Source organism: Oxyura jamaicensis, chromosome 1 (assembly GCF_011077185.1).
Source record: "Oxyura jamaicensis isolate SHBP4307 breed ruddy duck chromosome 1, BPBGC_Ojam_1.0, whole genome shotgun sequence".
Classification (NCBI taxonomy): domain Eukaryota; kingdom Metazoa; phylum Chordata; class Aves; order Anseriformes; family Anatidae; genus Oxyura; species Oxyura jamaicensis.
The window spans coordinates 111,541,992-111,556,978 of NC_048893.1; the positions used below are offsets into that span (position 1 = coordinate 111,541,992).

At 40.2% G+C, this 14,987-nt stretch overlaps 1 protein-coding gene across 3 annotated transcripts in view; it reads left to right on the top strand.

Moving 5' to 3' along the window:
- LOC118160812 (SH3 domain-binding glutamic acid-rich-like protein) overlaps nucleotides 1-13,961 on the top strand; it is a 26,011-nt gene extending 12,050 nt beyond the window's left edge. The window contains exons 4-7 of one of the 3 annotated variants that reach the window (XM_035315810.1): nucleotides 5,568-5,681; nucleotides 10,345-10,377; nucleotides 12,378-12,515; nucleotides 13,457-13,961. In XM_035315810.1, coding sequence (XP_035171701.1) covers nucleotides 5,568-5,681; nucleotides 10,345-10,377; nucleotides 12,378-12,473 — 243 coding nt within the window. In that variant the 3' untranslated portion in view covers nucleotides 12,474-12,515; nucleotides 13,457-13,961. The remainder of the gene's footprint in view (nucleotides 1-5,567; nucleotides 5,682-10,344; nucleotides 10,378-12,377; nucleotides 12,516-13,456) is intronic. The other 2 variants (XM_035315811.1, XM_035315812.1) reach the window with 2 other exon arrangements.
- Nucleotides 13,962-14,987: the final 1,026 nt, after the last annotated feature.

The following is a 14,987-nucleotide window of genomic DNA, read 5'->3' on the forward strand; positions in this document are numbered from 1 at the left end:
CTCTCCTCTCCTCTCCTCTTACACAAAACAATATTTTATCACTTTCAGCTTTTAAATGATGCAGAATTTCCAAATTAAATTTATAGGTTGTGCTACTTACACAAAGCATTCACTTCTCCCTGACTGCATTACACTGAGCAAACCAAGTCCATACCAGCCACCAGCAGAAGGGCCAGGGTGCTGGACCCATTCAGGATGGAATGGGTGCACAAAGACTGGCACTATAGGGTTCCCTCCCTCTGCCTTGAGATAATTTGGGGTCCTACCTAGGGCCTCACAAACTCCCTTTGGCAAGTCTACCATTTTTTCTTCATCCACTATGTTTTAAAAACGTTCTAATATATTTCTGGCAAAAGAATTAGATTTATTTTTGTTTTTCACTTACAGAAAGCAATGTTTTGTCTTTCACAAAGGGTTTTCCTAGGTAGAAGCTTTGTAACTGGAAGTATTATAGCTCTCTTATCTCGAGATCATGTTAGATCATAATCAAATGTTACCATCTTTAATACGGGTGATTCAACAAACAGAATGAATCAAGAGAGTGATGAGTCAGTGACAGCAGAGAACCTGCAGTGTTGTGGTGACCTGGCTGAAGAACTGCCCTGGAGCATGAGTTCTGCTTTCTGGTCTAACTCTGCTGCCAACTGTGTAGCAACTCTGAGTAAAATGCCATTGTAAATGCCTCTGTTCTTCCTCTTCTATAAAAGCAGAGAGAAAAAACAAGCCTTTTCTTAGTGCTTTGAGAACTACAGATGAAGAGATACACAGGGGAGAGAGACAGTTGCTATAAATGTTGCCTTTGACACTGAGTCCCAGTGTGATAAGGAACTAGTGATTTAAACCTTCTGCTTTAGCTGTCCCATCACCCACTAAGGGAAATAAAAATTACTTGCCTACCTCACATGGGTCTTTTGAGATTTCATTTAATTAACATCCACAAAGCCATGCAAGGCTTAAAGGACTCCAGGTATTACATATAATAATCATTATACAAGATATGTGAAGAATCAATGAGATAAAGAAAACTGCATTTTTCCATCTTCCCACTTCATACATTATCTGCTCCTCCCTGCAAGGTTCTGTTAGATAGCAGGTCTTGAAGAAAAGTAGCAATTTTTTAGAATTCATTCATTCCAAGAGGTCATCTAAGGCTGTTACAGTTTCTACTTTGTGACAACTTTGTAAATGTTGAAAATAATATGCTCAGTGCCTTCTTCTGGGCAGATGACTGTTAGTGCTATTGGCAGAAAGCAAGCACGGTTTATGCAGATTAATGGCTGCATTGGTTTGGTGATTGTTTCAGCCCAGAAAGGGTAAATAAGTTTGAGAGTGCTTTTAAAAAATCTTTGTAAAGAGTGAAAGTATACTTACATCCTTTTGGAATCTGTTACTGAATTTGAGAGAGACATATACAACCTTTTAGCATTTATTTCAGAAGTGTTTCTTAGCATCTTCACTGCATGACAGTCTGGCTGTGCTTTGTCATACAGATAACCTTGCTGCACTGCCTCTGCTTTCCCTTCATTAGGCTGTCAATTCAACCTTAGCATGAAGTACAATGGGTGGCTCATGACATTGATTTTCAGCAGCATGAATCTAGGATAATAAGTCAGGTGTGGAAGAAATGCTAATGACGACACATATGAGAGGGTTTAACAGGAATGATAACACAGTTTTATATCACAGAATATCCCAAGTTGGAAGGGACCCACAGGGATCATTGAGTTCAATTCCTGGCTTCACACAGGACCACCCAAAAATTAGACTCTATGTCTGAGGGCATTGTCCAAACACTTCTTGAACTCTGGCAGGCTCAGTGCTGTGATCACTGCCCTGGGGAGCCTGTCCCAGTGTCCAACCACCGTATGAGTAAAAGAAGAAGCTGGCAGGGTGTTTGTGTTAGTAACTTCTTTAGTCTATTAATATGAAATAACTTCCCACTTGAAGGAATACATGGACTTAAATACCTCTATTCTAATTTTTAAGCATCTTTCAAGGCAGGCTGGCATTTATACCGGACACAAAGATCACTCAAGTTAGTGATAAATTTCTGAAGGATCCCATTTGGATTAGGGGCATGAACAGACAGTGATGTGCCAACATGTAAACATGTATACATTTGAGCTATAATCGATGTACTTTGCATGTCTAGGGTTATGCGTGTCATTCTCAGCTGCCCCCAAAGCTTTCTTTTTGAAACCCTCATCATGTTTATGAGCCTGAGACTGATCTCAATGTTGAAAATGCTTTGAAATACTGTTAATATATGAAAAACCCATTAAAAGCAATGGCTACACTACTTTTTTTTTTCTTTCTTTCTTTCTTTTTCTCTAAAAAGACACAGGTGAATTGTTCTGTTAATGAGATGCATATTACTTAAACCAAGATGACAAACAGCATGCTGCATTATTACACCTTTGAGTATCTTAACAAGGTTTGAATGCAGGCAATTAATTGCTTTTTATTTTCAGGGACCAACAGTTTTTTTGACAATTGTATTAACCAAAACGCAATACTGCTTCCATTTCCCTGAACTCCAGAGAGCAGGCAGCTTGTACAGAGATCATTTAAGTTTGCAGCTGTTCTGTGATCTCAGAGAAGTGCTTTACTCAGGCTGGAGGTCTTGTTTCAAATCTTGTATAAATTTAAATCCTTAATCTTAGTATTCTTAATCTTAATACATAAAATCTTGATATCCCCAAATCCATAGATACTTGAGATTTAGTCTTTTAGTTCAAGAGTACTTCTGCTAAGACTGATATGAATTACAAATTTACAGCACGTGTATTTTATTTAAAGGAAAAGTAACCAGTCAGCCAATCTTAATGAAGGGGAGTTCATTTTACATTAATAAAAAAATAAATTTGGTATTGCTCTGAAGAGCTAGTATGATGGTGGCATTCCAAATACCACAGTTCTCCATATAATCAATGAGAACAATGTGTGTGCATGCGTGTGTGTGTCCTTCTGGAGTTCAGATCTCTCAGCCACCACTTTTATTTGCCTTATGGTCTGAGTAAGTATATGATTCATCTGAGGTAGCTTTACACAATAGGTACATTTGAATTAGAATGCCATCTTCACTCTTTATGTGCTTTGTGTATCTGCCAAAAAAATATTGAGCGCAGGGATTTTGCAATGAAATGTTAAGATACATGCTGAAAATAGATTTCCAACCAATTCAGTTTTCATGAACACTAGCCTTTTCATTTTAGGAATTGCTACAAAGAAAGGATCTGCAAGGATGTTATATATATATATATATTTTTTTACAGAAACAATGTATAAACACAGTGTTGGACTAGAGAATTTCAATATCTTATGTGTTGCTACATATTTTAATCTTCAAATATTTTGTTATCTTTTGGGGAAAAGTAAAAGATAAATTAAGTCAAGCAATTATCTCTGTAGATCTGTTTTTCATAACAATGCCACCAGCATCAGAGTGCAGTGAGCCCACAGTTTTATGTACATTTTGGATGAGACAGCATTGGCAGAAAAAAGTAGTCTGTGGTCCTTCCTCTGTCCTCCATCTCCATCACATCGCTGGCCCTAGGCATCCTCCACATGCTGGAAAAAACATTCATGTAGCTGTGTAATGGAGGGAGCAAACTGTGTGAGGTGCTGGAGAAGCTTTTCTTTCTTAAGCTTTAGTCTTAATCAGACTCCCACTACAGTTCACCACACAGCCCCGCAGAGGGTTTTGCTGATGGTGGGGAATGGGCAGGGCAGTGCTGGGAAGAGCTGCTGGGAGAGCCTGGCAGCTTCTGCGGTGCTGGCTGCTGGTAGGTTTCTTGCTGCTGTTCCCTGGGGAAAGGCATGGCAGCCTCTGTGCCCACTCTCTTTTTGTTACAAGCTTCTTCCAGACAAAACACTTTTTCCCTGATTCAGGAAAAAAAAATGACAAAAAGGGCGTCAAGTTTTACAGACAGTTTTACAGACGTACGCAATAAGGACACCAGAGGAGGACCTGTGAAGCTTAAAGGCCAGTGGATCGTGACCGGGGGATTTTGTGTAACACTAGGGACAGAGATGAAATTATGGCAAAAAAGAAAACCCTAAAGCAATTGGGTGAATGAGTTGTAAGGGTTTGGTCACAGGGATGGGAAAGGAGTTCCTCTGCTGTTCAGGGACGTGCTGCTCTGCCTGTTGTGTGTAGGACTTCAGATGGCACAGGACAGGACCTCTGAGCCCAGTTCTCTGTTGTTGGAGGCAACCACACCAGGTAACGCTTCTCAGAAGTGGTCAAATTCCCTTTTAATGAATGAGGTCCATTGCCTCCACTTCTCTACTAGAAAGCTCTTCCAAAATTTCACACTGCCGATGGTTAGACTTTTTATTTACAGCTGGATTTGCTCATTTTGCATCTACCTCAGTGCCCTTCTTTATCCTGTCCCCCCCCTGATATTACTCTGATCCATTTTTATAGAGCCATCATGTCCTCTCACTGCATCGCATTCAATAGATTAAAGCAGTAAAGTTTTGTAAAGGTGTTTTTTTTTTGTTTGTTTTGTTTTGTTTTGTTTTGTTTTGTCACCCTTTCCTAAGACAGGCTCTCCACTCCCTCAGATATTTCTGTGGCCCCCCTCTGCACCTGTTCCAGGCTAAATCTCTTTCTTGAGCCTGGATGACTGGAATGGTACAGAGTGATCCAGAGGAGGTTTCACTTTTGCTTCATACAATGGCATTAGTATTTGCTTTCAGCTCCAGCAGATATACTTCACCTCATGCATCTGAGGATCATGTTTATTACTACTTTCACTGTTGCATCATGATTGCAGCTCGGTCATTGCGCTCTATCATTACTTAGATACATCCATCTTTTTCTTATTTGATGATCATCAGCTAATGAGGTCGCAAAGTACATTATAAACATCTGTTTCTAATATCTGTCCCAGAACTACCTCTCCCAAATAATGTGGCTTTGCACTTAATGCTATTGCAGTTCATCCTATTTCTATCACTCCACTCAAGGCCATACAGGTCTCCTTTTATCTGACGCAGCGTGTGATCCAGTGTGACCTTTCACGGCTAGCTTGCCTGGGCAGGACTTGAAATGAAGAGTCTTCTGGGATGCTGCTGGAATAAATAGATATGATGGGTTGGTGTGTGAATAGTTACCTGATGGTTTTCAAAAAAATATATACATATACTATTTAAAAGCCTGTGCATGAAATCCTTTATTACATCTGCTTTTCTGTAGCCTCCTGGTGAAGTTTAATTGGAGTGCATGCTGGTGAAAAAGCCTTTTTTCTCTGAAGCCATGAGGGTGAGCATCCATTTCTACTAAACTTTCTACAGAAGAGTTAGGGGATCTGCTATGCTCTGAAAAGGAAGAGGTTCTTCACTTCTTGTTTTCCATATACAAACCCCATGCCTTTACCAACAAAGCAACATGCCAACACACGCTTCTTTCAAAGGAAAATGTCCAAAAGGGTCGATTTTGATTTGACTGCTGAAGTAAAATCAGAAAAACACCTCCCCAAGCCATAAAGTCAAGAGTTGTATGGAAAGGAGTTGTTGGTTATGTGTCCTGAGGCTAATAATGACTTCTTCTTTGCTGCCAGGAAACTGAAAAGTCTGATACCGCTAATGAAGCTGAGGCACACACGGAAGACAGTGCAAATGAAGGGACTCATGAAGAGTCTCAGTCTGCTCAGTCACCATCAGAAGATCAACAGGTAATTTTTTCTTTTTTGCTTTGTGATTTGAGGATTTCACCTGTGCTAAGCTCAAGAAACAAAACCCCCAGGCCCTCCTAATCTATCTTAGGGCCCTCCTAATCTATTTTAGGGTAGGAAGACTGATTGCAGAATGCTCCTGCTTGTCTTTTGGATGCATTTTCTTTGACATCATGGTGATATTAAACAGATAAAACTCCAAGGAACCCTGCTCTGAATCATGGAGAACAATTGTCTTTCTTTAGCAGTTTCCCTTTGCTCCTTGCTATCATATGCCCTTTGCTGCTTTTTTTTTTTCTAACGCTCACTTGGATCTCAGCTCTCATTATGGAGAATAATTTAGAACTAGACATCTGAGTCCTATCCATGTGGAAAAATTGGCTGCTGTCAATGATCAGCATCTGCAGTGCTCGTAAATCTATTTGTTAATGTTTGCTGTCAAGTACCAGCGTTGACTGCTGCCACAGCAAGCCGTATCTGGCGGTGTCTTCTCTAGCCCGTGCAGGAGCCCCTGCATAAATGGAGACCACTCTTACCCTTCCTGCATACCTCATGGTATGATAGCAAAGCCACACAGACAGATCTCAAACTGCAGTGCAAGAGGTTCTTGGACAAAATCATCTCAGTTATTTCAACTTTCTAAAATAATAGCTGCAAAACATAACATTTACATTCCCCTGCAGTTAGCTGGCATCAGTAAAGTAGTTATGGTTGAAAGCATAGATGGATCATGTGAAAAGGGGTGGTTCTGTTGTGTAGTCTTCTTCCTCAGTGGGATGTTTGTGTCACTGGCCAGGGTCTAGACCAAGCAGAGACTAAGCAGAAATGGGCCCTGTGTCTGGAGTTAGGAATCCAGATACTTTATTTCTCCTGCTGCTGTGCCAATTTGGCATTTAAGGATGGCTTTTTTTTGATCTTGCAATATCAGGTGACTTTCTTCCCAAAGAGGCAAGCCTTCTGTTGAATCAAGCACTTAACACATCTCCTTTTTATTTTTTTTTATTTTTTTTTTTTTAATGTGTGGTTTCAAATCAGAGACAGTCCTTGTGGAATATCAGTAACAAATGCATCATCTCTCACAAAACAAAACAAAACAAAACAAAACATTTTTTTTTTTTTTTCCCATCCATCTGCAATGTTTTTCCAGAGGACACACCTTGGTCCGTACAACTTTCCCCACTCCTGTTTTTAACAATGACTGAACCATTAGGCTGGGAAGTTCCATTTAAATTTTCAAAGTTGATCCTACGTGACGATGAAAAGAGACACAGCCCTCCGTGGGAACTAAAATTTCTCCTTAAATTGTATCTAAGCACTTTTCATGTCTCTGGAAATTCAGCCAGCACATGAATGCCATCAAATGCCTTTTTCTCTTAAGGGAAATTCCAGCTCTTAAGAGAAACCCAGCATAAAACAGCAGTGCATCCCCTGGCTGGATTAGATTACCTGCCATTCTGGCTGGCTGTCTACTCTAATGTTTTTCAAATGAGAACCAACTGCTGGAACACGTCTGCAAATGTGTCAGACAGCTGTGTGTGAGAGGTTTTGTGATGACAATGCAACGCCGCTTCTATACAACAAGCACCTTGCTCCGTTTCTCACAGAACAGATAAGAGCTGTAAGTGGAAAACATATTGTCCTTTAGTTTTACAGGGAGGGGAGTGGCAGAGGAGTGAACACTGGGCAAGAGGGTGCTCTTGAACAAATATTTCTGTCGTTATGAGGGCATAAAACATGGTTAGTCTTACAAGTCCTCCTCTTTCACCTGCACGGCCTCGGCAATGTTGGAATGTTCTTACACGGTCTTACATAAGGGGGAGGAAAAGCCTTCCTGAAATCGCCCAGCTCTGACACCCACCTTCGTTGTGCCAGCGGTGTACTAGCTCCTAGGGGAACTAAAAAGCACTTTTTCTGTTCCTGTCCCACTCATTGCTAGAGAGGGTACTCACAACTGCAGGCCACGAGGTATTAGTAGCTCATGCCAAGGATGAACAAAAAAACCTCTTTCGCCCTGTTCTACCGCCCACTTCCCATGTCACATAGGGCAAATCACTTCAGTGACGAGGCATCTGTCTGCCTTGCCACAGTTCATGGTAATTAGCACTTCTGTATGGATGGCATGAATCATTCTTTAGAAATTCTGGTATTTTTATTCACTACGGTGAGCACGCAGAGGACTAGTTTAGAAGAGAAGAATAACTTTGAGGTAACTGCAGTGGGATGAATTCTGTCTTTTGTGTCTGAATCTCATTTTTTCCCCTACAAAAGAGAGCTAGAATAACATTTCCTTACCTGGCCACGGTTTTATGAAGGCAAGTACATTTAGAAATTATGAGACTACCCTTGGAGTATCTCCAATGGATGTTGGGCCCTAAAGGACACATGAAGTATCAACGTAGTATTTTTAGTATTTGCCTCTCCTCCTCTCATTGTGCAGCCCAGCACGTCTTGTTTCACCACCTGACCACACTGAATAGATGTTTTCTGTTTGCTCTACCCACCCATGCTTTATTTATTTATTTATTTCTTCTGGCTTATTAAAGTTGGTCTCTGTGTATCATGTTCTGAAAGGGTGACCTTTTTATCAGTGGCCCATGCTGTTTTGCAGCCACACACCTTCATCTTCTGAACTGTAATCAGGTCCCGTTTGGAACGTCAACTTATTTTCACAAACTCTCAGATCAAACTGAGGCAATGTAAATAAACACCACAATTTTTATGTTCTGCTTCTGAATTAATATATTTATGTGAAATTGTTTGTGGCATTTTGGCTTTACTTAGCACTCCATTTCAAGCAAGGTGAAAAACGACTCTCCGATGTAGGGTGTAACCCAGCCTGCTTTTCTCCAGTGACTCTGCAAGAGAATTGCAAGTGCTGTGGAAAAATTCCTGAAGACTCTTGGCAATGTAAAGATATCTCCGTCTTCTCAGTCTTTGCCAATGAACATATGACAGAGGACAAAATTAACTGTGGCTCTCTCTGTTGTGGAGGGTCCCGGGTTTCAGAAGGCTTCTCCAAAGCCTCAGTGGCTGGGGTGGTAACCGGTGGCCTGTGTGGGTCCATGTGGAGGCTTCATCCCTCCCCTGCTGCTTCTGCTGCTCTTGCTGGGAGAAGCAGGAGTCAAGAAGCTCCATCTCTTTGTCTCAGGCAGGTAGAACTTTGGGGAAGCCAGTGAGAGACCCCAAACCTCTGAAAAACAAATTTCTTCCATCAGAAGCTGCTTCCTGGAAGCAGAAGGGATAAGTGCACAGTGCAACAGGTTGTTCTTCACATACCTCATGTTAGCCCCGCCAGCAGCTTCTCAGACTGCCTAGGATTCAGCAGCTCCAGCTCCTCATTCACATGTGTGACCAGGAAAGCCCAGAGCAGATGTGGAAATAGGAATTCTCTTACACAGGGACAGGAACAGCTCTCAGCCTGTGTTGCTAAGGGACGGGTGCACTTGGATTTCTTTTGATTATAACTTCTTTCTCACTTTAAACCTGTTGCATTCTTTCTTTCCCTAATCACTTCATCAAGCTTATCCTTCTTAATAATTAGGACATTAGGACATCTCCCTAATCTTTTTTTTTTTCTTTTTTCTTTTTTTTTTTTTTTTCCGTTCCTAATCCCCACAGAGACGGAGAAGGTTGAGGAACCATTTTGCTTGGATATAGTGCCCCTTTCCCTTACTTTGTCTGTCCTCTCCTTTTTGAGTTTTTGGAGGAAAAGTCTGTGACCTTCTATGCATTTATTTTTCTTTATTTTAACTTACATGATTTTAACTTTAGCTTTAGCTTGGGGGGATAGAATCTTTTTTTAAGTGGTGTCCCAGTTAAATCAGTTTGTGGTACAGACTAGGCTCACTTCAGGGCAGAATTATTTTAGAAACATGTTCAAAAAAACATATTAAAATGCAAGTCTGTATCCTGTCTCCATAATTCCCCAGGCCACATATAAACCCTGGCACTGCAGCTCACTTCCTTATGTCAACGCATTCTGTGTAAAGTTGTAACAGCCACTCACGCCTCCTGCATGGTACCGCTGCCTTTGCCCCTTCTCTTTGAATTTTTGTGAAAGATCAGCTCTTCTCTCCAACAATCGGCTTGGTATCTAGCATCAAATATTATTCACTGTACATTTATATTTTCTCTCTTTTATCCCTCTTCTCTTCTTGTCTCGATCTACAGTCTGAAGCCAGTCTGTAGTATTTCTTATCCCTCAGTACTGTTGAGCCAAGGAATCTGTTCCAGCCTACAACAGTTAACAGCATTGCAAGCTGGATTCTGGGAGACAATATATAACACGGATAGATCTCTTTGTAATTCTGATTCAATTTTGATTTTGAAGACCAGCTAATTACCATCACCACCACCCCCAATGAAAAAGCAAACAAAACTCAAGCTCTAATGCCTTGCTTGCAAATGAAGCAGATTTAACTGGAAGTAATTGAGAAAAAGGGAGCTGTGTCTTATGATTTCATGTCCCCTTTTCAAAGTAAATGCTTAGCTTAACTGTACTTTGTGAGCTAATCTGGAGGACTTTATCCCCAAAATAAATCCACTGAATTCCATGTAATTTCCTAAATTTAGTGTTTACTTTCCTTGTGTTTTGCCTGTATGACCTCTGAGGTTTTCTTTTTTATCTATCTTTTAAATATTTTCTTTTGTATCTTTCACTTAGGAGAACAAGGAAGAAGATGCAGCAACAGGGGTACAGTATATTCTTTGGACATTTTGCTTTTGGTGTTTGTTTGTGTGCACTTTGTTCCTTCCCAGCCTCATCAACGCTCAGAAGTTAGCAAATTCTTATTCATGAAACTGAATATACCGGCTATATATTCTGCTAGAGAAAATTATTGGTCATAACGTCGTCATACTTGGGAGCAAAAATAGGTCAATAATTTTAAAAGCTGTATATTGAAGAGAAATTGTCTTTCATGGATTTTTTAATAAAATTCACCAAGGGCTCACAAGACAGCTAGGTCTTTGGAAATCTCTAACTGACACCATACTGATTACAGTGTCATGCTGACAATTTAGGCAGTTCTGTCTACAAAGGGTGTATTTTCCTTGCCAGAGTTTGTAAGGCCCAGGTGCAAATCCTTATATGCTTTTCTGCTTTGCCCAGCATTGTAAGTTTATGCCTTGAATATTTCTTCTGTCTTCTCAGTAAAGCTAATTATTACTTTAGGTTGTTTTCCACTACAAGCTTGCAATTAGTGAAAGGGCACATTTAATCTTCCCTCTTCCAAAGTGCAATACGTGCATACATACATGGGTATGCATACAGATGCCTCCTGTCAGAGTTGTGAATTGTGGGTCTGGAAGCTGAAATGGAGCTCCTGAGCCCATGGACTGAGCGTGGAGGTTTCTGGTGGTGAGGCAGGTGAGGGCTCTGAAGGCTTGATAGTGCACCCTGACACCACTACCTCATGCTTCAAGCAAGAAAAATGCCTAGTTTCTTTTGTAAAGAGCAATTGCATTCTGAACTAGAGTTGTTCATATTTTAAAAATGTTGCTTGTCTTTGGGCTCCCCAAGCTCCATTTCTAAAACAGTGAAAAAAAAAAAAATCAAAGACAATTTTTCTGAGGAAAGACTCAAAAAGATAAAATATGTCACTGGGAGGAGAACTTTGGCTGACCTGTGTGGAAGTTGAGATTACATTTCTGGTTTGGTAAGGAAGATCCCCTAGTGCAATAGTTTTCTCTAAAAACAACTACTCAGAACAGGATTCTGATTACAACAGTTCCATTCTCAAGCACATGTTTAAATAGGTTTTTACTTCAGTGACTCAGATATGATTCTCATACAGAAAACCTAAGTTCTGTGCTTATACACCACCATAAGTCCTGACTGAAAACTACTTATGAAATCTCTAATTGGTTGATTGCTTTGGGAGGAATTTCTTTTAATTTTTAGAGTCAAGATGGTAGACATAAATAAGTATGACATTTTTGAGATAAAACTGTTTATATTGCCAAGGGAGTGCCTTTAAGCAAGAGTTTGCCAGAAGAGAAGGAAAAGAGAAGACTACAGTGCCATTTTTTTTTTTTTTTCCAGAGTAGGACTATACTTTAAAGCTTCATTTGTTAGCTATTAAAAAACAGTAAACACAGACATAACATTTGTGTTATACAAATGCTACCTTTCAGATGACTGTTCATTTAGTTTACTGAAGGAAAGGGCTATTGCCTCTAACTTGTGCCTTTTCGTTGTTATAAAACAAAGGGAAAAAAAGGAACTTTAGAAACAGAAATAAAGCCTTGTTATCTGTCTCCAAATAATTTTTGGATTATTTGGGAGTTTAGTTCCTGTGCCATGAATCTTTGTTTGTTTACTCCAAGAAAGCATCTAATTCAAAATCTATTAAACTCTTTTCCATATTTACATATATTTCATATTATCATTTTAATCCTGACCATCTATTTACAGCTTAACTGTGAACTGTGCTCTAACCTATCTCAGACAAGGATTCTTACATTCCTTTGCTTGCCTATTAACTGCACAAGGCTTGAGCTGTGGCATGTTAAGAATAAAGACTCCATACATCACTCTACTGTTCTATTTTTTAAGCTTTAGTAAGATTGATTTTGCTAGAAGCGTAGCAGTTGCAAAGGCAGAGCTCTGCATTTCAAGACTGTTTATTTTCCTTTAATTCCTAATTGCTCAACTACCACTTTTTTCTTTTTTTTTTCTTTTTTTTTAAAAAAAAGGAAGAAAAGCAAGAAGAAGAAAAGCAAGAAGAAGGAGAAGAAAAGCAAGAAGAAGGAGAAGAAAAGGAAGAGGTGGAGGAGCAAGAAGAGTCTTAGTACACTTCCTTAAGACACATTCTTTCTTGAACAGGTTTTCAGGTAACTATTAAGATTTCCAGTGCAGTTTCTAAATCTTCTAAAAGGAACATCAACTTGAAAATTTTGTGTATGTTGTTATATGCAATGCCTGCAATACAAGAATGGAAAGAAATTACCAAAACCATACATATGGCCTAGTTGCCCAACTGGCAGGCCAAATGTACACTTTTCTGCTTATTCATTGCAGCTTCTCTTTTACCTCAGGTAAGAATTCATCTTTCTCCTCTTTCTAATTTCACTGACACTTTTAAGAGCTTCATGTTTCAAAAGAAGCGCTCCTTCAGATGTAGTTGAACTTGGTCAAAATGTTCAAAACACATTAATGGGGAAGGGTGAAGAACCTGGACAGAAGTATGACACGCTATAATCTATTAACCACGATTGATTAGAAACTGGGCCAAAAGTGACCTTTAAAAACTCAAAACAGGAAGCATCTGAGAGGCACAATTTGTACCCATACAGATGTACAAGCATCCAGCACAGCTCGTTTTCTCAGAACAGGTTTTAATCTTCAGGTTTCCTTCTTCCTCCTACTGTCTCATCTCCTGTGCACAGAAATAAAAATCAAACAATCTCTTATTAGGGAAAAACATACTCATCTACAAGAAAGTTGGAATTTCCAGCAGGTTTCCCTCTGGGTGGTGAGACAGTCAGGAGACTGCAGACATAAGGTGTTACAAGCTTTTTCTAGAATTGGTGGGTTTCCCAGCTAACTCTTCTTTCTGAGTTAACTGCCATAGGTTTCAGCAGATGTGCTGGCACTGATGTGAGACCCAGTGCCTCAACAGGACAGAAGAGCTGTCAGCTCTTCCACACTGCCTCTCCCAGATCTGGGTCTGCTTCATGGAAATTAATTCAGCCTAATTCTGTCCAGTGTTCAGATATGTAAAGTCATAGAAAGAGTGCTAAATTCTGCTCTACTTTTCCTTATTTTTGTTCAGGAAGCACAAACTGGAGCAGCCCTGCCAAAGAAAAGTCACCCTCTCAAGCAAACTCTCACTACCTTTCACACCTGTATACATGTGAACATATAAATACGTAGCAGCAAAGATGCCACCCTATCCTACCTGCGGCCTTTATATATATATTTGGTATTACAATTGCTTGATAAAATAGGTCTTCTTATATCTGACTGATGATATTTCAGTTGACTGTTATATGTTGGAATAGTATTGTCCTTGTCATATTTTAGATTGTAAGCTCCTCAGGGCAGGAGCCGTGTCTTTCTCCATGTTAATGTACTGCCAAACACACTGCTGCCACTCAGCAGATAACTGCGCTCACACAAGTGATGTTGTATTCAGAGAAAATGATATTCAGCACTGAAAACTGCAAAGAGGCTTCCTGCATGCAACCTATGTGAGTCACTTCTTCCCCAGCTGACTTTTGAAAATGATTAAGATTTCCATTGTACAGCAGTTTAAATAAACATTTTCTGTCACATCTATTCTCTGTCTGTAAAAAGTATTAATTTAATCCTAGCAAGCTCCAATAGCATCTGTAAAATTATGTTTTCTCCATCATTAGGGTTTTCGTTTATGCAGTTTTTTCACCTTGCCTCATGTTCCTGCTAATGTTTCTGGTGCTGTGTATACATTTACCTGAGTCCCAAAGGATGTACAAGATACATGAGCATTCTCCTCTCTCACCAGAGAGGCAGAAACAGATCAGGCACGATCAGAAGCTTGTACAAAACAAGAGAGGAAAATAAGGCACTTTCTCCCTCTCTTACCTGGTTGAACCAGGGTTAACATATTTATTTAGGACATGGAGAGCACAGGTGTTTATCCTATCTTTGTTTACGGAGGCATCAGCAGCCCACCTGCAGAAGACCCCAGCCACAAAGATACATGATCTTCGTAGGAAAGAGATGTCCCAGTCTTGTCAGTTTTCATGGATAGATCTGTATTCACTGGGTCAGGGAGGCAGAGAAAATTAATTTGCATTCATGCTCTAACCGTTAGAAGTTCACTGAGCAGGATGGAGCTTGGATTTCATCCCCTTGTCCAATTACTTGCTAGGAGATTTATAATAACTGCTTACAGAGGAAGTGAGAGGATAAAAAGTACTTAGTGCCCAAGTAGCCCATAGCTACACACCCAAAGGAACCGTAACTTTAACTCTGATCAAGAAGAGGCTGGCTTTTTGAGCAGAGATCTCCAGTGCTGTGTGTGAGCACTTTAACAATAACAGAACAAATTAAGTAAAAGAAAAAATGGGGAGGTTTCCTGAACCTCCTGAGCGGGTCCATTTGTTTGTTCAGGATACATCTGAAGTCTGCAGAGTGCTGGGAGGGGAAAGACGGGGAAGCAGTTCTCTGCCCACGCTGTTCTTATGCCTGTAGGTGATGCAGAGCTCAGAGCTGCCAGCTGCAGCGAGGGAAGGACCTTGGAGTCCTCACTGACAGCTCACCGAAATCATCAGCTCAACCTGCAGCAGCGGCCAAGACCCAGCAAAACACTGGACGCCGTC